The 21949-nt window shown below is 40.3% G+C and overlaps 1 protein-coding gene across 1 annotated transcript; it reads right to left on the bottom strand.

Annotated features, from left to right (window-relative positions):
* Positions 1 to 316: 316 nt before the first annotated feature.
* HAVCR2 (hepatitis A virus cellular receptor 2) lies at positions 317 to 18491 on the bottom strand. Its single transcript, XM_060006837.1, has 7 exons — positions 18437 to 18491; positions 17070 to 17408; positions 16097 to 16264; positions 9154 to 9194; positions 7341 to 7467; positions 3277 to 3313; positions 317 to 1613 (listed from the first exon to the last, which is right to left on the bottom strand). The coding sequence occupies exons 1-7, from the start codon at positions 18489 to 18491 to the stop codon at positions 1454 to 1456; spliced, it is 927 nt and encodes a 308-aa protein (XP_059862820.1). The 3' UTR covers positions 317 to 1453.
* Between the last annotated feature and the right edge of the window lie 3458 nt (positions 18492 to 21949).

Below are 21949 nucleotides of genomic sequence, written 5' to 3'. Positions count from 1 at the left end.
CTGTGGTCCCTTCCCTCTAGAATTTCATAAATTTAAAACACTTAATTTTTCAGCTTGTTTAAAAGCTACTGCCTGGAACTTTGCAAACTGATCTCCCTGTAGAAAGCCAGTGCTTCCCAATACTGCCCAGATGCAGCCCAAACACTGCAACAGACAGGCTGCCTGCATCCTTGATGACCAACATCTCCTGCATGCAATGCAGTAGCAGCTCAGTCATCACCTGGGGAAGGCAGTTTTCAGGCAGCGACAGGTCCCTATTGTTGATTCATTCAGCAGAAAGGGGGAAAAAGACAATAACACACTTCCAAGGGTCTGAGAAGGGAGAGGATGCTGAGAAGAGCAGATGCTTGACAAGAGCAGAAAAGGGAGCTTAGGAGTATTTTCGAGTTCCCCAACAAGTGAAGCTCTATCTGAGCTCTCCAATGGAAAAGTCTTCCCAGGAATCTACCTTTCTGCTTCTTTAATTTTTTCACTCCAAAGATATTTAGTAAATTTCTATCCGTATTATGTGTCAGAGCTGTGCCAAGACTGGGGAGGAAGCAAACAGGCAAGATAGACCTACTCTCTACCATCTTGGAACTAAAGCTTAAGGGCCATTGTCTTTCCATCAGGGGATCTGACAGGGACAAATACAGACGGCTGGAGCCCTTTACCTACTTTCCACCAGGAAACAGAATTTGTGTCCCAGTCATTGCTTCTTCTTTTGTGAGAAACACAGCTCCAGTTCTCTCCATGAATGGAGAAGTTGGTCAGAGATCTTTCCCTCTGAGTGCACCCCAAGCAAAACCTGTCAACACAAACTAAGCATACTTCCTCTTTCTCCAGGAGCACCTGCCACACCACAGGCCTTGCTGGGCAGTCTTCTTAACTTAGGCCAAGGAGAGCTGTGCACTGGCACTTACTGTCACAGAGTCAACATTCAAAGAAGCATCAACCTTGAGACTCAAAGGGAACCTTCAAGACCATCTACTCCTACTCCAATAGTTTCTGAACCTGCTACGGTTCACAGAGCTCTTTGAGAATCGGCGGCCCCTTTAGACTTCCTGTACCGAAAAAGACACACACGTATCTCAGCACATAATTTCCCCTGTATTTTCAGAAGCTTCATGGACACACCATATAACTGAATATCTGGAATTCCAGAGACCCCATATTAAGAATTCCTACTCTCTATAAAAGCCCATTTGAGCTCTAATGCCCTGATTAGCAGCCTCCGAGTTGGGTGGCGGGAACACAGAGGTAATGTGCCTGTCTAAGTACAATGCTGGTACCAGTTCAATCCTCGGGTGAGCTCCTTATCTTTAGAACATGGAAAAACTCTGCTCGGTGGCCAAGGACAGAACCTCTAAAACCAGTCAGGTGAGCCATCTCATAGTTTTCAAAGAAGATAACACCAAACCCCAAAAGGAAGTGGTGAATCTGGTGGCGTTGAAAGACAACAGCCCAGGGGTTGTCAGAACTGCTGCCCGCTGCTGACGGAGCAGTAATACTTGTATGGATCCTCCATTTCATATACGTTCTCCTCAATGGTATAGATGTTTTCCTCTGGATGTGTCCTCTCTCCTGCTGTATTTGCTAACCCCGAGGGAGGGAGGTTGGCCAAACTGATGAGGCTGTGGAAATAAAGTGATGCAGTTGAGTTAAGCATCCCAGGCAACATGGAATAGAGTTAAAAGAATGGGCTTTGCTGAAGAGATAGCCACCAAGGCAGTATATGACCCTTGATCAGGTCCTGACTAGGCAGGGGAAACATAAAATAGTAATGAAAAGAGTCTGGGGAATAACTGCACAAATTCAAATTAATCTGAATTTTCTTAGGTATACAAATGGCATTGTGTTATCTAAGAGAATGTCCTTATTCTGAGGAAGTGCAGACTGAAGTGTTTAGGTGAAATGTCACGATGTCTGAAACACCTTTACAAATGGTTCAGAAAAAAAAATATGTATGTAAATAGAGAAACAGATAAAGCAAATGTGACAAAATATTAAATGACACGCTTAGGTGAAGGGTTCTACTGTTCCTTGCACTATTATTTCAATTATTATGTCAGCTTGAACAATTTCAAAAAGTAAAAGAAATGAATGTGTTATGGATCCAATGAGACTTGAGTTCGAATTCTGCCTCTGTTGCTTTCCACCCATGTGATCTTGGGTAAGTTGGATTTGCTTTTTTCATTTATTCATTCAAGAACTATTTAACATGTTTATACTGTTCCATGAATCAAGAGATGCAACAGTGAACAAAACACAAAAATCCCCTAGAGGCTGTATATTAGTAAACTTAGTGTCTCAGGGTCCTCATCTATAAAATGGGAATAAATACTCTATCTCACAGGGCTGCTGTAAGGAACGTTTATTCATTCAATCCTCAAATATCAAATGCATACTAAGAATTAGGTGTGTGCTAGGAGATACAGTTGTTAATGTGGCAGACAAGTTCCTAATTTTCTATGGAGTTTACATTTATAGGTGGAGATGAACATTAACCAAATAATTTCATAAAGAATGAATTATTGCATGTAAATATTACCTATTGATATTACCACATTTCAAGTTTCAGCTCTAATAAAGAATACTGACACAGAAAATATAAAGCCATTGATAATTAAATATTTTATTTGATTTTATTTGACTTTTTTACTGCAGTCTATTTTGTCTTCATAACTATACGATCTAGATTTAGTCTAAAATTATTAGTGGTTTAGAGAGTATGCAGTGGACAGAATCACTTTTTTCTTGAAAGTTTTTAGAACAATACCTATGGTTAGGCCTCATCTCCAAAGATTCTGATTTATTTGCTCTGGGGTTGACAATAGTATGCTTAAGTGCCCTGGATGATTCTAATAGGCAATCAGAGTTAAGAAGAGCTGGGCTGGGTTGTAAAAGCCCTGAGAGTAGATTCTGAGTTTCTTGTTCACGTCTATAAACCAGTGGCCACCCAGAACCCGGATGCAGTAAGTACTCAATCAGCTGAAGGGTCAGTTCACTGAAAAAGCCCTTTAATCAGAAATATATAAGCATTTCCTATCAATGGGAGATAAATTCTCTACCTTAACTTTAGGACTAAAGAAGCTAGAGGGATTAGGGATCAAGAATAAAACCGAGCAGCATGTTAAATTTGCATTTCATAAATCTAGGCCTAAAGCAAAAAGGAAGTAGTAAAAATTTAGATCCCAAAGTCTCAGGGCAGGACTTCTAAGAGCAAAGATCAAAGCCCAGATTAGAGTAGGAATATCCAAGATTCCCACCTTCCACTACTGCACGCATTATTCTTACCTTAAATTTTGTATCTTCTCTTTGCTATCAGAATACCCTAGGTAAAAAGGTGAAGAAAAGTCAATTTAAAATGCTTTCATAAAGTAAATGAGATAAATAAAATGAGCTAACTGGAGGCAAAGATTGTTTAGGGAAGTCTGGTCTACCTATTAGATTGAATTAAATCAAACCACTGATATGCTTCTTGATTTATTACATAAACTATGCTAAAAGTAATGAAGATGCATTTTTCATATTTAACAAATGTAGGGAGCGCCCACTACGTGGCTGGTAGTATGCTAAGCACCAGGGACACAAAGGTGAACTATGAGCCCTGACATCATGAAACTTGTCTTCTAGTGAGAGAGGCATTTAAGAAAAAAAAAGTAAATGGGAAAAATAAAATAATTTCAAATTGTGATGTAATAGAAAGAAAAGTATTGCAGCAAAATGGGTGGGCCTAGAGATTATCATACTGAGTGAAGTAAATCAGACAAAGACAAATATTATATGATGGCACACATGTGACATCTAAAAAATAATACAAATGGATTTATTTATAAAACAGACACAGAAAACAAACTTATGGTTACCAAAGGGAAGGGGGGGGTAGGGATAAATTAGGAGTTTGGGAATAACAGATACACACCACTATATATAAAATAGATAAACAACAAGGATTTACTGTATAGCAAGGGAGCTATACTCAATTTTTTTTTTTTTTCCGGTACGCGGGCCTCTCACTGCCGTGGCCTCTCCCGTTGCGGAGCATAGGCTCCGGACGCACAGGCTCAGCGGCCATGGCTCACGGGCCCAGCCGCTCTACGGCATGTGAGATCTTCCCGGACTGGGGCACGAACCCGTGTCCCCTGCATCAGCAGGCGGACCGTCAACCACTGCGCCACCAGGGAAGCCCTCAATATCTTATAATAACCTATAATGGAAAAGAATCTGAAAAAATATATATATATATATTATATATATATGTATATAACTGAAATCACTTTGCTGTATACCTGAAACTAACACAATTTGTAAATCAACTGTATTTCAATTTTTAAAAAAAACAACAATGCACTGGAATAGATAATCAAGAAGGTAATCAGGAAAGAATTCAGAAGAAATGATCTTTAAGCTCAGTTCTGAAAGAAGAGAATGAGTCAGCCAAATGAAAAGCCGGGGTGAGCATTCTGGATCGAGTAAAGCCCTGGTAAAGATAGTAGTGAGTGGCTGAAACTGAAAGCATGGCTGGAATAAGAGAGTGGCACAAGGTAAGGTCTGAGAGGGAGGCTGGGCTAGATACTATAGGACCTTGTAAGTCATAATCAGGAGTTTGGATTTTATTCTAAGACATAGGAAATAACTGAAGGCCAGAAATATGACCTGACTGGGTTTTAAGACAATCACTCTGGCTGCTGTGTGGAGAATGAATTAAAAGGAGGTATGAAAAAATGAGGAGGTAAGTAGAGAACTGCCTCAGAGTAAGGTGGTGAAAGAGAGATGCAGAATTACGAATGGATTTTAGATATGATTTGGAGAAAGTGTGGGAAAGTGAAGTTGGATTGTGTATTAGGAGTGATGAAAGAGGGGATTCAAGGATGGCTTCTGGCTCTCTGGCTTAAGCAACCAGATGTATGATAATGAAACACTATGATGAAGAAGATCAGGGAGGGGGAGGTTGGGTTCTAAAAAGGTGGAACATAGACTCTAGAGCTCCTTTCTTGACACAATGTGGGACACATCTAAGTGGAGATAACAACTGGACAGCTGGCCAATCAGTATCAACACCTTTGAGTGCTGGAGAGAGAAATTAAGGATGACATTTAAGTCTATGGGAATATAGGTCATCATCAGCCAGAGGGCATGGAGAGAGGAAAAGGGCCAGCCCTGGGGAATCACAACATCTAAAGATCATGCTGAAGAAGAGAAAATAACAAAAATGACTGAAAGGTGTGGCTAGTGAAGACACTGGTGTTTCAGAAGCCAAGAGAAGGAAGACTTTTTAGAATGAGTGAGAGTCAACTTAGTTATTGCTGAAAGACGTACTACAATGAAGACAGAGGTATCTACAGGATTTAGCAAAATGGAGGTCACTGGTGAGCTTGACTGAAACTATTTCCATGGCACTTCAGGTGTAGAAGCTAAATTGGGAGGGGGCGTGGTTAAAGAGTGCGGAGGGGTGAGAGGTAGGAACAACGCATCCGAGAAATACGGCTGTAAAGGAGAGCAGAGAAATGGGAGTCACTGGAGAGAAATGTGTGAACTAGGCCATATTTTTATACTAATAAAAATAGCATAAACAGGAATGGAGAGAGAGATGATTCTGGAGAAAGTGATCACAGGAAGAACGAAGTCTTGGCTGAGGCAAAGTGGTTGAAACAGGCTTTTAATATTTCATCAGTGCAGTGAGAGGCGAGGGAGATTTGAGCAGCAATGAAGTATGTGATGCTCATCTCAGACAGTGCACTAGAAACATCCAGGATTGCTGGGCATTACTGAGTACCAATGTATGGCTTTGATGTCATGACTTAAAAACCTATCACCTTGGTTGTATGATTTTCTCCAGCAACTTCTAGGGAAAAGACTGCAGATGGAATACAACTTTCCCATCTATTCTTCCATGTAGTCATGTTTTGGGAGTAATCATATGTGTGCACAAAACATGACTTCTCCCACTCCTCATCACCCTGCTTGCATAACCTCTACACAAACCAGAACAGTCCCTAATATCCAGGCCTCGGCAAAACTCAAAAAGTGGGTGTGGTCATTGCTCCTTATCAACCTGTAGACTCCATATTCATGTGGTCAATTTCCAAACTCCACTGCTATCTCTCCATAAACCCAGGTAAGTGGGGGTGAGTAGCTTCTTCCTCTCAGCAATCCATTTACCATTAATGGCAGAGTAACAAAATGGTGAGCAAGACAGCCCCAGTTTCAAATCCTCTATCAATTAACTGTGTAGCTTTGGGCAAGTTACTTAACCTTTTAGCACACTGGTTCTCCAACTGGTACATGAGAATAATATTAGTACCTTTCTCAACAGGGTAGTAATGAGGATTTAATGCACAGAAAGCACTTGGCAGCTTCAAGCCACACAGGATGAGCAACTCATCCCAGTTTTCCCTGGACTGTTCCAGTTTTAGCACTGAAAACCCACACATTAGGAACCTCCTTCAATCCTGGGAAAATTTGGAATGGTTTGTAACCCTACACATAGTTGATGTTTATGTATTAGTAAGAAAGGCTGATAAAATAATAGTGGTATAAGGCCTTGGTCTCTGCACCAAAGAGAAGAGAATATATCACAGTTATAAAAGTACGTGAGGCTTTCGGGGTGATGGAAGTGTTTGGGCATTGATTGTGGTGATGGTTTCCTGGGTGAAACCATCTATTGAAATTCATCAAGTTGAACACACTTTAAATATACAGTTAATTGCATATAAATCATACTTAATTTTTTTTAATAAAGATAAGTAACTTAGAAATAAAATATGTGTGCTGAGTGCCACAATGGAGGAAAATACAAACGCTGCGACTCTGGGCATGACCCAGCGTTAAAGGAACCTGCTACCCCTCTTTAAAGAACCATGCCTGAGAAATAAATAAGATAGAAAAATGCACAGAAGAAAGTGATTGTCGTTGTTGTGCTTCCTAATAAAACTGGACATGTTCATGAATTAAAAAGGTTTACTTTCTTAACAAAAGATAAAAAAACAGGTACTAGAATCAAACTGCTTGAATTTGAATTCCAGCTTTGCCACTTATTGATTCTGAAACCTTGAGAAAACCTTGAAAGCTTACTGTCTCTAAACGTTACTCTCCTCTGCTATAAGAATAGGAATAACAGTGCTATCTACCTTATATAAGATGGTGACAATAATAAATATAAAACATGCCTGTTACATGGCAAGCACTGAATAAAAATGAGCTATTATTATTGTTGAGGTTTGGAAGGACTAAAGAGTATTTATTCTAATCACCTGTAGGTATAAATATAATCTAATAGTTCTATCTTAGGCTTGTGTTGGTTCCTATATTAACAGTTCCTTATCAGATGGAGAGAGAAGCACCATCAAATGACTTACATTTGAGAATTAAAGCACCAGAGATAAGAACGAGAGCCAGCCCAGCAGAAACCCCTGCTCCGATGTAGAGGCCTATTCTGGTGGTGGCGCCCATGTCTTGTAACTCATTAGCCAGTGTGGATATTTCCTACGGAAACACAAACAGAATTGCAGCAAATGACCAGAAATCCACTGTCTGCCCAGCCAGGCTCATGACTTATGCATGGGACCATCCCTTTCACAGTATCTCAGGAATGCAGGGACCTTGAAATGACTCATGATCTGTCCCCTTCTAGACAAGCCTCAAACCACCCAAAGAAAGGGATTAGCTGAATCTTTGGAGTTAGCAAGGGAATAAGAGGTGCCTGTCTGTGCTGTGGGTGGAGAAGCAGCCTTAGTAAATGGACTCCCCTTTCCTCACATAAAAAGTGGGGCCCTGTTCATTGATGATTCCCTGGTGTTCCCAGGGAGTTTCAGAGTGGTCTAAATTTGGTGTCTTGCCATGAAACCCCAACTTTCACAGAAAGACAGTGATTTAAAAGCTAGGAATTTGCAGCCAGACTGTCTTGGGTTCAAATCCCAGTTCTGTCACCAAAGAGCTGTGTCATCAGGAAGAGCTGTGTAGAGTTATCAGGAAAATTAAGTGACGAAAACCAGAAAATGCTTGGCACAGAGCCTGGTACAGGATAAATCTCAATCAGTGGTAGCTATTATTGCTATTGCTCTAATTAATTAGATATTTTGTTAACTCAGTCACAGCGAACATACTGCTTCTAAAATTTCACCTCATGTTCCTCCTTTAAAAAGAGTAATGGTAAACACTTTTAAAACAACGTCAAGGAATTAAGTCTTCCATTTATTCAACAGACATTTACTGCAGGAGTGCACCATGCAAGGTCACTTGCAGTAAGCACTGTGGGCACACAGAGGTACTGAAAAGGCAGACCTGGATTGCAAAGAAGACAGGACAAACAAAAAATGCTTGACACTGAGTCAGAGATTGAGTTAAATGAATGCAAACTCCTGGATATGTCCTCAAAGAATTTTCCAGTCACTGCTATCAGGTTGTTCTCTAATGCAGTGGTCCCCAACCTTTTTGGCGTTTCAAGGAAGACAATTTTTCCACAGACCGGGGTTGGGGGGGATGGAGGGGGGATGCTTCAGGCGGTAACACGAGCGATGGGGAGCGATGGGGAGCGGCAGATGAAGCTTCGCTTGCTCGCCCGCTGCTCACCTCCTGCTGTGCAGCCCAGCTCCTAACAGGCCGCAGACCAGTACCAGTCCATGGCCCGGGGATTGGGGACCCTTGTTTTAGTGGTTTTCCCTTTTACTCTGAGAAGGTGGGAGACACTAAAATGGTGGTCGATTAAAATAGTGCTTTATTTTTAGTTAGATACCTAAGTTCTTGGCTTAGAATATTCTTGCCTGGTGTCTTATCATAAATAAATAAATTTAAACAAACAATCTTTGTCATTAGGGTTGCAATGGAAGCAAGGAGAAACATACTCTGGGGTGATGGAGGGTGTCCGAACCCTCCACAGTGGTATACAGCTGTGAAATTTGAGAATAAGGACAAAATGCTAATGCTTCTTCCTTTTGGTTTTCCAGCACCTACTATGTGACAGGCACTTTACATGCATCACCCCACTCCATCCTTACAACAGGACTTGCAGTTACAACAGTTATCAGCAACATGTTACAGCCAAGGAACCTGAAGCCAAGGGAGATTAAGGCATTTTCCCCCAAGGAATGAGTGGGCAGGAAGGAAGTCTAAAGCCATACTTTTTTTCCTCTGAGTTGAGCATAAAGTCAGCTCACACACACAGTTACTCACTGTTTGATTTTTATCATGGAGGGTCTCCAGTGTCTGTGTCTCTGCCACAAAGAAGAAAAATAGCCAGTAGAACAGTTAAGAATGCTTTCTTTTATATGAGTTTTTTTAAATCTTAAAAGCTACCTATAATCCTATTTGAAATTAATTCTACTCCATTATCTTCACAATAATTAACTGAGAGACAAACAAAACTTACTGAACACTTACAAATCAACTTCAGGATGACCACATTTTTTTCGTCCAGATGATGTACCTAACTACTTATGTTCTATGAATTGGAGACTTCTTCCAGGAAAACCTATTTTGAATATGTGGTTTGTTGTGTCCTCAGGGCCCTAAAGGGGTCTTCAAAATTCCAACAACACTGATGACACAGAGGCAGGCATTATAATTAGACTTTTTTTAGATCAAATAACTGTTCTCTAATATTTATTTTGTTCATTTTTTTAATTGAAGTATAGTTGATTTACAATGTTGTGTTAGTTTCAGGTGTACAGCAAAGTGATTCAGAATATATGTATATTCTTTTTCAGATTCTTTTCCCTTATAGGTTATTACAAAATATTGAGTATAGTTTCCTGTGCTATACGGTAGGTCCTTGTTGATTATCTGTTTTACATATAGTAGTGTGTATATGTTAATTCCCAACTCTTAATTTATCCCTCCCTTCTCCCTTTCCCCTTTGGTAACCATACGTTTGTTTTCTATGTCTGTAGGTCTATTTCTGTTTTGTAAATAAGTTCGTATGTATCATTTTTTTTAGATTCCACATAGAAGTGATATCATATGATATTTGCCTTTCTCTGTCTGGCTTACTTCATTTAGTATGATAATCTCAAAGTCCATCCATGTTGCTGCAAATGGCATTATTTCATCCTTTTTTTATGACTGAGTAATATTCCATTGTACAAATGTCCATCAACAGATGAATGGATAAAGAAGATGTGGCATGGTTAGAATTTGAAAGGTAACAAAAGTTAATTTTCTTTAAAAAAAATTTAACATTTACTCATTAAGAGTAAGACAGGGTATTTTGTTCCCTAAAAAATTGAAAATAATAATAACTGTAACTATAATTTACCATGAACAGGCATTGTACTAAATTCTTCAAGGGAAGTATCTCATTTAGCATTCAAAACAACTATCTTAAAGTAGGGACTATTAGTCCCATTACAGAGATGAAGAAGCTGAGAATTAGGAAGCTAAGTGACTTACCCAAAGTCACACAGCTTAGTGAATAACAGAAATGGCCTTCCAATTTAGGTCCACGTGGCTTTAAGCACACACTCTTAACTGTGCTGCCTCCAACAAGGCTCATCTCGGCACTGTGATCATGAAGCCTCCACACTGCCCAGCTGCCAGCTCACCTTCTTTCCTTTTTATTCATTTAGTTAGTCATCTGCCTATCCATTCGATGAACATGTACTACACCCCCACTCTATGCCAGGCACGGGGGACAGGGACAGAACAGTGAACAAGATGCGCACAGGCCCTGACCTCGTAAACACTGCATTCTAAAAACCAATAATTTGTCAGCTTTGGGATGATTAACCATGCCAACGTATTTTTCTGTGTGAGTCAGAGGATCTGAAACTTTCTAAATGTCAAGGTCACTTTCTGGAAGCTTAGCAGTCTAAACCTTTTAATGTAGAACTGGTTTACAGACTCTGATTTTAATATTATAAAAGCACATTCTCAGCCTAAAGTTTAAAAAAAAAAAAAAAAAGGAAAGGAAAGAGATTATCTTCCACTTTCCTTAGCTCCTATTCCCCAAAAGGAATTTAAAAACCACACTGGTGAAACTACTAAGTAAACATGTATCTTAACCACACACAACATTTTCTAGTGTAAATCCAGTTTCTGCTTCCCTATAGTTACTTTTCTTGGCTTAAATGGTAAGACTGTCTAACTTTTTTTTTTTAATTTCATTTTACAGTGAAAATGATCCATAAAATAGAGCACTGTTGGGTTATCACACCTTATTTTCACATAGGTAGACATCAACCAAGATGGGTGGGACAGTTGGTGAAAGTTACAATGTTTTTCCTTGAGGACCCGAGACTGGGGGGTGGGGGGAGACAACAATGGGGGAGGCACGTGATGATTTTAAAAGTATATAAATTTAATAGTTACCATCTAGCATGTATTATGTGCCAGACATGGTGCTTCACACTTTATGTGCACAATATCTTTTAATCTTCACCACAATAGGTAGGTACTATTATTTTCTCAATTTTTAAATAAAGAAACTGAGTCTCAGAGAAGTACTTTGTCCAAATCACACAGCTATTAACTGGCAAATCTGAGATTCAAACCAAGTCTACCTCCGAAGCTAAGGATTCATCCATGATGCAGTCCTGCCTTCTTCAGGTGGAAGAGAGACTGCATTTATTCTGTGTTCAAAGTGGGTTTAGGAGCTTCAAAGACCCTTGGGACTCCTACTTGTTACAGCTCCTCTTCACTTTATAGCAAGCATATTAAATGTACCCACATTACTCAGCCATAAAAAGAAATGAAATTGAGTTACTTGTAGTGAGGTGGATGGACCTAGAGTCTGCCATACAGAGTGAAGTAAGTCAGAAAGAAAAACAAGGAACAAGACAAGGTTGTCCACTCTCACCGCTATTATTCAACATAGTTTTGGAAGTTTTAGCCACAGCAATCAGAGAAGAAAAAGAAATAAAAGGAATCCAAATTGGAATAGAAGACGTAAAGCTGTCACTGCAGATGACAGGATACACAGAGAATCCTAAAGATGCTACTAGAAAACTACTAGAGCTAATCAATGAATTTGGTAAAGTAGCAGGATACAAAATTAATGCACAGAAATCTCTTGCATTCCTATACACTAATGATGAAAAATCTGAGAGAGAAATCAAGGAAACACTCTCATTTACTATTGCAACAAAAAGAATAAAATAACTAGGAATAAACCTACCTAAGGAGACAAAAGACCTATATGCAGAAAACTATAAGACACTGATGAAAGCAATTAAAGATGATACAAATAGATGGAGAGAGATACCATGTTCTTGGATTGGAAGAATCAACATTGTGAAAATGACTATACTACCCAAAGCAATCTTCAGATTCAATGCAATCCCTATCAAACTACCAAGGGCATTTTTCACAGAACTAGAACAAAAAATTTCACAATTTGTATGGAAACACAAAAGACCCCAAAAAGCCAAAGCAATCTTGAGAAAGAAAAACAGAGTTGGAGGAATCAGACTCCCTGACTTCAGACTATACTACAAAGCTACAGTAATCAAGACAGTATGGTACAGGCACAAAAACAGAAATATAGATCAATGGAACAGGACAGAAAGCCCAGAGATAAACCCACACACATATGGTCACCTTATTTTTGATAAAGGAGACAAGAATATACGATGGAGAAAAGACAGCCTTTTCAATAAGTGTTGCTGGGAAAACTGGACAGCTACTTGTAAAAGAATGAAATTAGAACACTCCCTAACACCATACACAAAAATAAGCTCAAAATGGATTAAAGACCTAAATGTGAATGGCCTAAATGCAAGACCAGACACTATAAAACTCTTAGAGGAAAATAGAGGCAGAACACTCTATGACATAAATCACAGCAATATCCTTTTTGACCCACCTCCTAGAGAAATGGAAATAAAAACAAAAATAAACAAATGAGGCCTAATAAAACTTAAAAGGTGGGCTTCCCTGGTGGCTCAGTGGTTGAGAGTCCGCCTGCCGATGCAGGGGACACGGGTTTGTGCCCCAGTCCGGGAAGATCCCACATGCCACGGAGCAGCTGGGCCCGTGAGCCATGGCCACTGAGCCTGCGCATCCGGAGCCTGTGCTCTGCAATGGGAGAGGCCACAACAGTGAGAGGCCCACGTACCGCAAAAAAAAAAAAAAAAAAAAAAAAAAAAAAAAAAAAAACGTAAAAGCTTTTTCACAGCAAAGGAAACCATAAACAAGACAAAAAGACAACCCTCAGAATGTGAGAAAATACTTGCAAATGAAGCAACTGACAAAGGATTAATCTCCAAAATTTACAAGTAGCTCATGCAGCTCAATATCAACAAAACAAACAACCCAATCCAAAAACGGGCAGAAGACCTAAATAGACATTTCTCCAAAGAAGATATACAGATTGCCAACAAGCACATAAAAGAATGCTCAACATCACCAATCATTAGAGAAATGCAAATCAAACCTACAATGAGGTATCACCTCACACCAGTCAGAATGACCATCATCAAACAATCTACAAACAATAAATGCTGAAGAGGGTGTGGAGAAAAGGGAACCCTCTTGCACTGTTGGTGGGAATGTAAATTGATACAGCCACTATGGAGAACAGTATGGAGGTTCCTTAAAAAACTAAAAATGGAACTACCATTCGACCCAGCAATCCCACTACTGGGCATATATCCTGAGAAAACCATAATTCAAAAAGAGTCGTGTACCACAATGTTCATTGCAGCTCTATTTACAATAGCCAGGACACAGAAGCAACCTAAGTGTCCATCGACAGATGAATGGATAAAGAAGATGTGGCACATATATACAATGGAATATTACTCAGCCATAAAAAGAAATGAAATTGAGTTATTTGAAGTGAGGTGGATGGACTTAGAGTCTGTCATACTGAGTGAAGTAAGTCAGAAAGAGAAAAACAAATACCGTATGCTAACACATATATAGAACCTAAAGGAAAAAAAAATGGTTCTGAAGAACCTAGGGGCAGGACAGGAATAAAGACACAGATGTAGAGAATGGACTTGAGGACACGGGGAGGGGGAAGGGTAAACTGGGATGAAGTGAGAGAGTGGCATGGACATATATACACTACCAAACGTAAAATAGATAGCTAGTGGGAAGCAGCCGCATAGCACAGGGAGATCAGCTTGCTGCTTTGTGTCCACCTAGAGGGATGGGATAGGGAGGGCAGGAGGGAGACACAAGAGGGAGGGAAGATGGGGATATATGTATAGGTATAGCCGATTCACTTTGTTATACAGCAGAAACTATCACAACATTGTAAAGCAATTATACTGCAATAAAGATGTTATAAAAAATTTTAAAAAAAAAAGAATTGCAAAACTGAAAAAAAAAGTACCCACATTACACACTAAAGAAAAGGTGTAACTACACACAAGTTGACTTGCATGTAACTAACTGAAATAATATTACATATTATAGTCATGTCATTAAATACTAATTAATTTCAATTTTCCATTTGATTTTCATAGTCTGGAGCCATTGCCTTTCTTTGTTTAAGTATTTTCTCAGGCCTTTGAAAAGCTCAGAGATTGTAGGTACTCTGCCTATATTCTCAGATGCAAAAGATGGCTCCATTTCTGTTGCCCTAAAGGGAAGGAACAAACAAGTAAAAACTGAAAGGAAGGACACTTCTGGTTATGGTATAGACACTTCTAAAAAAACATGCACTGTGTTGTGACGAAGCTACCTCTCCATCTCAGGAGGTGTGTAAGCATACAGCGAATGCCAGCTTGGGAGTGATGTTGTAAAGAACCTTGAAACACGAGATGGGAAAGTGGGATCCTTCAAGTCTCTTCTAGGTCTATAGTTGTAGGATTCTTTAAAATATAACAATGGCATATGATGAACACATGTATGTTTTGGTTAGCCCACTACGTGGGCGATCATCTGTTTCCACCATATTTAATTTCCTCACTAATTTCATAAGAGATGTTGGCTACCAGTGACTAAAGAACCACCAAAGATTGAACCTCTAGAGAGCTGATGTTAATATCTATAATAATAATTAATATTTGAGTGCTTTCTCTGGGCCAGGCACTATGCTGAGTGCTTTACATACATGATCACATCAATCTTTACAACAATCTTATGACATAGGCACTGGAATTACCCTCATTGTAGAGGTAAGGAAATTGAGCCTCACAGAGTTTGAGCAACATAACTGAGTTCATGAAACTAATACAAAAAGCTGACATTAGAACCCATCCTGCCTGTCACTGACATACTTAACCACAATCTCATTCTGCCTCTGGATCTTACCGATAATGACAATAACTAACATGTATTGAGTAGGTACCATGATCAGACACTGGGCTAAGCACTTTAGACACGCTTCCTTATTTAAATCTGAGATTTATGAGATTAGGATTTGGAATTTACCTATTATTAACCTCATTTTACAGAATGAAAGACTGAGCTCCAGAGAGTTTAGGGAGACCAGGACTCTGACAGGAAATATTTAAGATTAACCTCCCTGATCAACGTGACCTGAGGTCTGCTCTTTCGACCCTATCTTCTCTTCCAAAGCAGCAGGGAAAAGTCCTTGTTGAATTAGTTGAAGAATTTAGCTGCTCCTTCTGAGGTCAAAATCTGAGGAAGATGATGGACTTTATTCCAGTTAAAAGGGATTCTTGAAATCACCTAATCCAGATTACACCAAACATGGACTGGGGTCAGTTCATGAAAACATCACCAGTCCAGGAGTAAATCAGAAAATAATAAGGACAGCGTAATGAGTTTTTCATTAGATTAAACTTATTTACTTTAAAAGTGTCCCTTTTTTTTAATGCAGGGGTGCCAATAGTAGAAATTTTTCTTTCCTTGTTTGGCAAAATACATAGCTCATCAAAATTCTTTTTTGGGGGTTGGGAATTATACTGGGTGGTGAGATCCAAAAGTCTCTGAACCCATACCTCAGACAGAAGAGGCAGTTGCTTTCCAGAGAAGCGAAAGGCTTCGGCCCAGGTCTGAGGGCTACTCCTGACTAATTTAGAACCCTAGCCCAGGGCTCCTTTTTCCCAGCACAAATTTACTTCCACCACCTCCCTCACCTCAAACACTATCTTGGGTGCACAGTTTGAGAAAACTCAAACTGTTTTCTCATGTTTTCCCCATATTCAAAATCCTCTTAACTCAGAAACCAACTAAAGGCTTCCTCCTAGACCCCATATGTAATTACCTGAGCCAGGTCCCTCGGTGGTGAGCATCCTTGGAAAGGCTGCAGTGATGTCCCTCCATGGAGTCCCAGCAGGGGTGACCTTGGCTAAAGACAGAAACCAACGTAAGGATGAGGCTTCTCTGAGAGCAGAGAGCTTGTTGCAGGGAATCAAAGGGGCAGCAGAAATTACTGTAAACACAACAAAAGAAGAGAAACACATGCTCAACTTCCAAACCTACCTGAACACACCTTTGTTGAGAGTGTATGACAATCCAAATGTCTGACAGAGGTGTGTTACAGTCATCATTATCACAGTCTAATTGTTAATAATGGAACTTACAGCCACAGTAAATGTTTTTCATCAAACACCTCATAAAATCCTTCCAGTGGCCTATAGGGTCGGCAGTATCATATTTTACAGAGGAGGAGGTCACAGAGTTTAAATAACTTGCCCAAGATTACATAGCTGGTAAGAAGCAGTGTCAGATTGGAACTTAGCTCCATCAGCCACCAAGTACATGCTCTATAAATGTTAAAACATGCAAGTACACATGCCCCCTCTCCCCGACACATGCGGAGTCCAGTGGTTCTCAATCCTGGCTGCACATGGGGGAGAATCATCAGGGGTAGACTTTGTAAAACCCCCGCACTCAGGCTCTACCTCCAGAGATGGTGATTTTTCTGGTTGTGGGGTGGAGCCCAAGCATCTGTGGGAGTTAAAAGGTTCCCCAGGTGATTTTAATGACCACTCAGGTACTCAGACCGCTGATCTAGGCCTTTCCTCCATTCTCTAGATCCTGGCCATGAGGTTCAAAATAGATGGAGGGAATTAAACATGACTGGGCATTGCTGGTGAGGCCTGTTAAACTTTAGGTCTTAGGGGCCCAACCTGAGGGCTTTAATTGGGAAGACCAGAGGTGAGACCAATCAGTGTATTTAATATGATCCACAGGGAAATCTCATTCAGAAAGAAAGTATGCAAAGGTCCACTCACCTGGTTTGATGACCAACTCCAGGTTTGATTTTTGATCATTCATTAGGCCTGGGAATTGGATCCGGCAGCAATAGGTCCCACTGTCCTCTAAAGTCACATTCTTTATGGTCAAGGTCACGTCTCCTTTGCGGAAATTCCTCTTTAGTAGGTATCTGCTGGATGTCCAATAGCTCAAGTTCCTTCCATCAGTGCTGAGTACCAAACTGTGACATTGAAACAAAGGGCAGGGTCCCTTGCCCCAACACACAGGCATGAGATCCTCAGGGGTGGGTGGAGAGTAGGCGCAGGGCAGATCAGCATCCTGACCCACCTCAGACACGTATACTCCTTCCAAAGACCCTGCAGAAAGAGGGAAGGAGAGCAATGAGGGAGGCTGCTCCATTTCAAGAAAACTGCAAGCAATGCCTTGCAGAATAAAGAGGAAACCACTACTGCTATCCTGTTTGGAGGACAGTTCACTACAGCAATGATTCTCAGACTTGAGGGGCACTGGAATCTCCAGGAAGCCTTGTTCAAACACAGACGGCTGGGCTCAACAGTCAGAGTTTAGAGTTAATTAATCTGATTAAATACTAATCAGAGCTCCTGATTTAATAGTTTGGCGGGGGGTGGGGGGACAAAAATTTGTATTTCTAACAAGTTCCCAGGACATGCTGATATGGCTGGTCTCAAAACCTCCCTTTGAAAACCAGTGCCCCAGGAGAGAACTGTGGCCGGTCCTGTGAACACCGAAGGGCAGTGCTGATGGAAACAGACAATCAGACAATGGGTAATTGTCGGCCAGGAAAAGAGCTCACTCATCTGGGCTAGTTGTCTGTTCACCAACACAGCGCAGTTATCCTAACACAAATCTCTTTTGTTTTTCAAGCACCAGGCACATAATAAATAAAAACCCTTGGCTGAATAAGAAGTTAGTGTATGGCTGTTCTGAGGTTGAAAATTAATTTTTATATATATATATGTACACACACATATTCAAACAGCATAAAAAGTATATGAAAACTCTACTCCCTCTCCCTGCTCTTTTCCATTTCCCAGCTCCCTTTCCCAGAGTCTATTCATTAAGAAGCATTCATGTATTCCCACTGCCCTGCAACACACACACACACACACACACACACACAAGTCCAATATACCCATTATTCTGTTCTTTGCTTTCTTCAATTCACCTTATGACTTACAGACATCTCATATCATTATGTTTCGTCAGCATCACTGTTTGTATCATGGATATATCATAATTTCTTTACCCTCTACCCTACTGGTGGACATTTAGGTTGCTTCCAAACTTTTGCTCTTGCTAGCATTACGATGACCATCCTTGCATCTGCATCTTGCACTATCTAATTCCAAAAATCCAGACTTACTTGTAAGTAGTAGCAGCAAGAGCAGGACACAGTCAAAGGAAGAATGTGAAAACATGGGTTCTGAAGAAGAAAAGGCAAAGAATGGCTCTGTTTAGGTGCCGTTTTAATTCTCCAGCTGAACTGGGTACTTCCTGGAACTGTCTCTCCTCCCCAGTCACAGGAGCAGTGGCCACTCTCCCAACTGCAGGCCCAGCACACCAGATGTCTGACGACCAATCACTCCTCTATTAACACTGTCAAGTCTATGATGATGGCAAAGGAAACCCTACTTCTCTCCTATGCCAGACCACACACATCCTGTGAGGACTCTGACATTTATTCTGTCCGCATCAACAAAGAGGAAGCAACAATCAGAGGAAGAAAAGGATTACTTCATCAAGTGTCTCTTGGCAAGTAGAGTGAGCCCTCTACTGTCTCCGGTGAAATAATATATAGTCCTCTGTTTGAAATGGACAGTATTTATTGGAAACACAGGTAGAAACGTATCACTCATGCATTCATTCAGTCAAGTCAGCCAACTGGTGAGTCCTGTGACCAATGTTTATGAAGCACCTACTATGTGTCAGGCACTGGACTAGGAGGTGGGAAATACCACCATGAATGTTCTATTCCTTATACTCATGTTTAGGTGCCCTTTCCACTCCAGTCATGAGCCTAATTCTTAGCCTTTGCTCTAACACGAATTGGGCTATGTCATATAACCTTGTTAGGTCTGCCTCCTCATTTATAAAGTTTATAAAATGAGAAAATTGTGCTAGGTGATATATGCACAGCTCCCTGCTCTAATATTCTGACTTTGACCTGAACTTCCAAACTCTTCCACTTAGGAAAAATGCATTCCTTTCTGCAATGCTTCTTTCCCCCTCCTGTGGGGGGAACTGAGGGGACCTCACTGTTCTATTTCCTCTCATATACACAAGATGTCCCCTCTCCTCCCACCCCACAGGCTTCGGGCATTAACTGTCAGAAAGTATTGAGTTCCAGCCACACTCTCCATCACTGAGGTAACATCTCAGACCCAAACAATCTCAGCCCTGGGAGAGTAACTTTTGTCTGGAAACCTTAAAAGCCAATGGTTATTTACAAAAGGGAAGTGAGATCACGATGAAATAGTTTCTGAAAACCCTGTGGCCTTTCTCTGTCTTCTCTGCCTGAATTTCCTTGTCATTCACTTTATTTATTTTATTTTATTTTTTTCTAGTTGCGGTGAGCAGGGGCTACTCTTCGTTGTGGTGCACGGGCTTCTCGTTGCGGTGGCTTCTCTTGTTGCAGAGCACAGGCTCTAGGTGCGTGGGCTTCAGTAGTTGTAGCACGTGGGCTCAGTAGTTGTGGCTCGCGGGCTCTAGAGCGCAGGCTCAGTAGGTGTGGCGCATGGGCTTAGTTGCTCAACGGCATGTGGGATCTTCCCAGACCAGGGTTCGAACCCGTGTCGCCTGCATTAGCAGGCGGCTTCTTAACAACTGCGCCACCAGGGAAGTCTTTGTAATTCACTTTAAACCTTATTAAATGCATGTAATATAAATATCCAGCTTGTTCTATGTGTGTACTTCCATAGTGCCACAGAGCTAGCAGTTACTCAAGAGATCATGTTCAATTTCTTCATTGTATATATAAGGGAAACTGAGACCTGAAAAGATTGATTTGCCCAAAGGTACATGATTGGTCATTTCAAATAAGAACATGAGTCCCCTAAGCTCCAGATTTTTTCCATTATAAACCATGTTTCATGAATTTCATATCTGCCCTTAATATGTCTGCCCACATATCTAAAAACAACCAACAAATGCCCGTATTCAAGTGTAAGGCAGACTTGATTAAACACGGGGTCAGATGTTAGATTTACTAACAGCATGACTTCAAGCAACACTCTTAAAAGTTTTAGCCATCAGATTTTGTGTTCTGATTTTTGTTTTTTTTATTATTATTACTCTGTTTTCTGTTCATCTCTAGAATTGCTACTGGGTCCAAATTTATAAAACATTAATAATGTATTAATTCATTGAAGTCTAGACATGAAGGAGCCTAGAAATCTACTCTAACCCCTTTCTTTTATTCTGTGTATAAAGGACTGTTTCTGAACATTGTCATGTTCATTTAACTTTTATTTCTTGTTTTTTTTAAACTGTTTAGGTAATACATCCAAATGGCTAAAGTTTAAAGCAATATAAAAAGCTTACATTAAGAAGCCTCATTCCCACCCCTCCAAGTCCACTAATTTCCCCAACCCAACCTATAGGTTTCTATTGTCATGTCTTTTGTGTATCCTCCCAATGCAAACACAAGAAAATAAAATATATATTCTTATTCCTTCCTTTCTTAAGCAAAAGAGCATACCATACATACATTTTGCACCTTGCATTTTCTATTTACTAATTTATATAAAAATTTTCTGACATATTGGGCTTCCCTGGTGGCACAGTGGTTGACAGTCCGCCTGCCGATGCAGGGGACACGGGTTCGTGCCCCAGTTCAGGAGGATCCCGCATGCCGCGGAGTGGCTGGGCCCGTGAGCCATGGCCGCTGAGCCTGGGCGTCCGGAGCTTGTGCTCCGCGGCGGGAGAGGCTGCAACGGTGAGAGGCCCGCGTACCGCAAAAAAAAAAAAAATTTTTGACATATCAAAAGCAGAGAATAGTACATACTCCCAATACACAAATTTAAAATCATCAGAATTTCATTTTAAAACAAATCCCAGATGTCATGTTATTTCACCCTTACAGACTTCAGTGTGCATCTTGTTTTCAAAAAATTGACACTCTATATATAACCATAATATCATTATCACACAAGACATAATTAATAATGATGTTTTAGCAGCACCTGACTCTTCAGTCCATAATCGAATTCCCCTGATTATCTCAAAATTGTCCTTTTATTATAGGTTTAAGTCCAGACCTAAACAGCTCCCTACATTGCATTTGGTTGTTATGACACTTAAGTCTCTTTTAATTGAGGACAGTCTTCCCTCCTTTCCCCCTGCCATTAACTAGTTGTACAAACCAACTGTCCTGTGCACTGTTCCATTTTCTGGGTTTGTCTGTTTCCTTGTGGCATCATTTAAAGTATTCCTCTTTTCTTTGTATTTCCTATAAATGAAGCTTAGCTCTAGAGGTTTGGTTAGATTCAGGTTCCACTTTTTGGCAAGAATACACAGCTGGTGCTATTCCATCACAGTTGTCTGGTTGCCCCACACCTAGAGATGCTAAGATTGATCAGCTTGCAACTTTCTTTTTCAACTTCACATTCTATTCTGAGCACCTCTCCATTTCAGCTCATATAGAATGTCCTCGTTCTTTATTATGGCTACATAGATCCCATTGGGTGAAAACACTGGGTGAAAATAACAAAGTGATCATTCCCTTGAAAAGAATACTTCATGTCTCAATTTATTTGTAAAGATGATCATAAAAGACCCATCAAGGTCTATGATTCTTTAATTATGTGCAACAGAAGTTTGCTTTTTAAAAGGAGCCCTTGAATGTATTTTTGGTAAAGAAGTCTTTTGTATTGTAATT

The sequence above is a fragment of the Delphinus delphis genome, chromosome 3 (assembly GCF_949987515.2).
Source record: "Delphinus delphis chromosome 3, mDelDel1.2, whole genome shotgun sequence".
Lineage (NCBI taxonomy): Eukaryota > Metazoa > Chordata > Mammalia > Artiodactyla > Delphinidae > Delphinus > Delphinus delphis.
Note: the sequence above shows the minus strand (reverse complement) of the source record. Positions and strands in the feature narration are given on the sequence as shown.

What these genes read in the sequence shown, in the direction of transcription:
- HAVCR2 (XM_060006837.1), bottom strand. Translation starts at nt 18,491, where the DNA reads ATGTTTTCACATTCTTCCTTTGACTGTGTCCTGCTCTTGCTGCTACTA. An exon ending in TGGTGCTTTAATTCTCAAAT is followed by an intron (nt 3,314 to 7,340) that starts GTAAGTCATTTG and finishes CTTTTTACCTAG; the next exon opens with GGTATTCTGATAGCAAAGAG. An exon ending in GAGAAGATACAAAATTTAAG is followed by an intron (nt 1,614 to 3,276) that starts GTAAGAATAATG and finishes TTATTTCCACAG; the next exon opens with CCTCATCAGTTTGGCCAACC.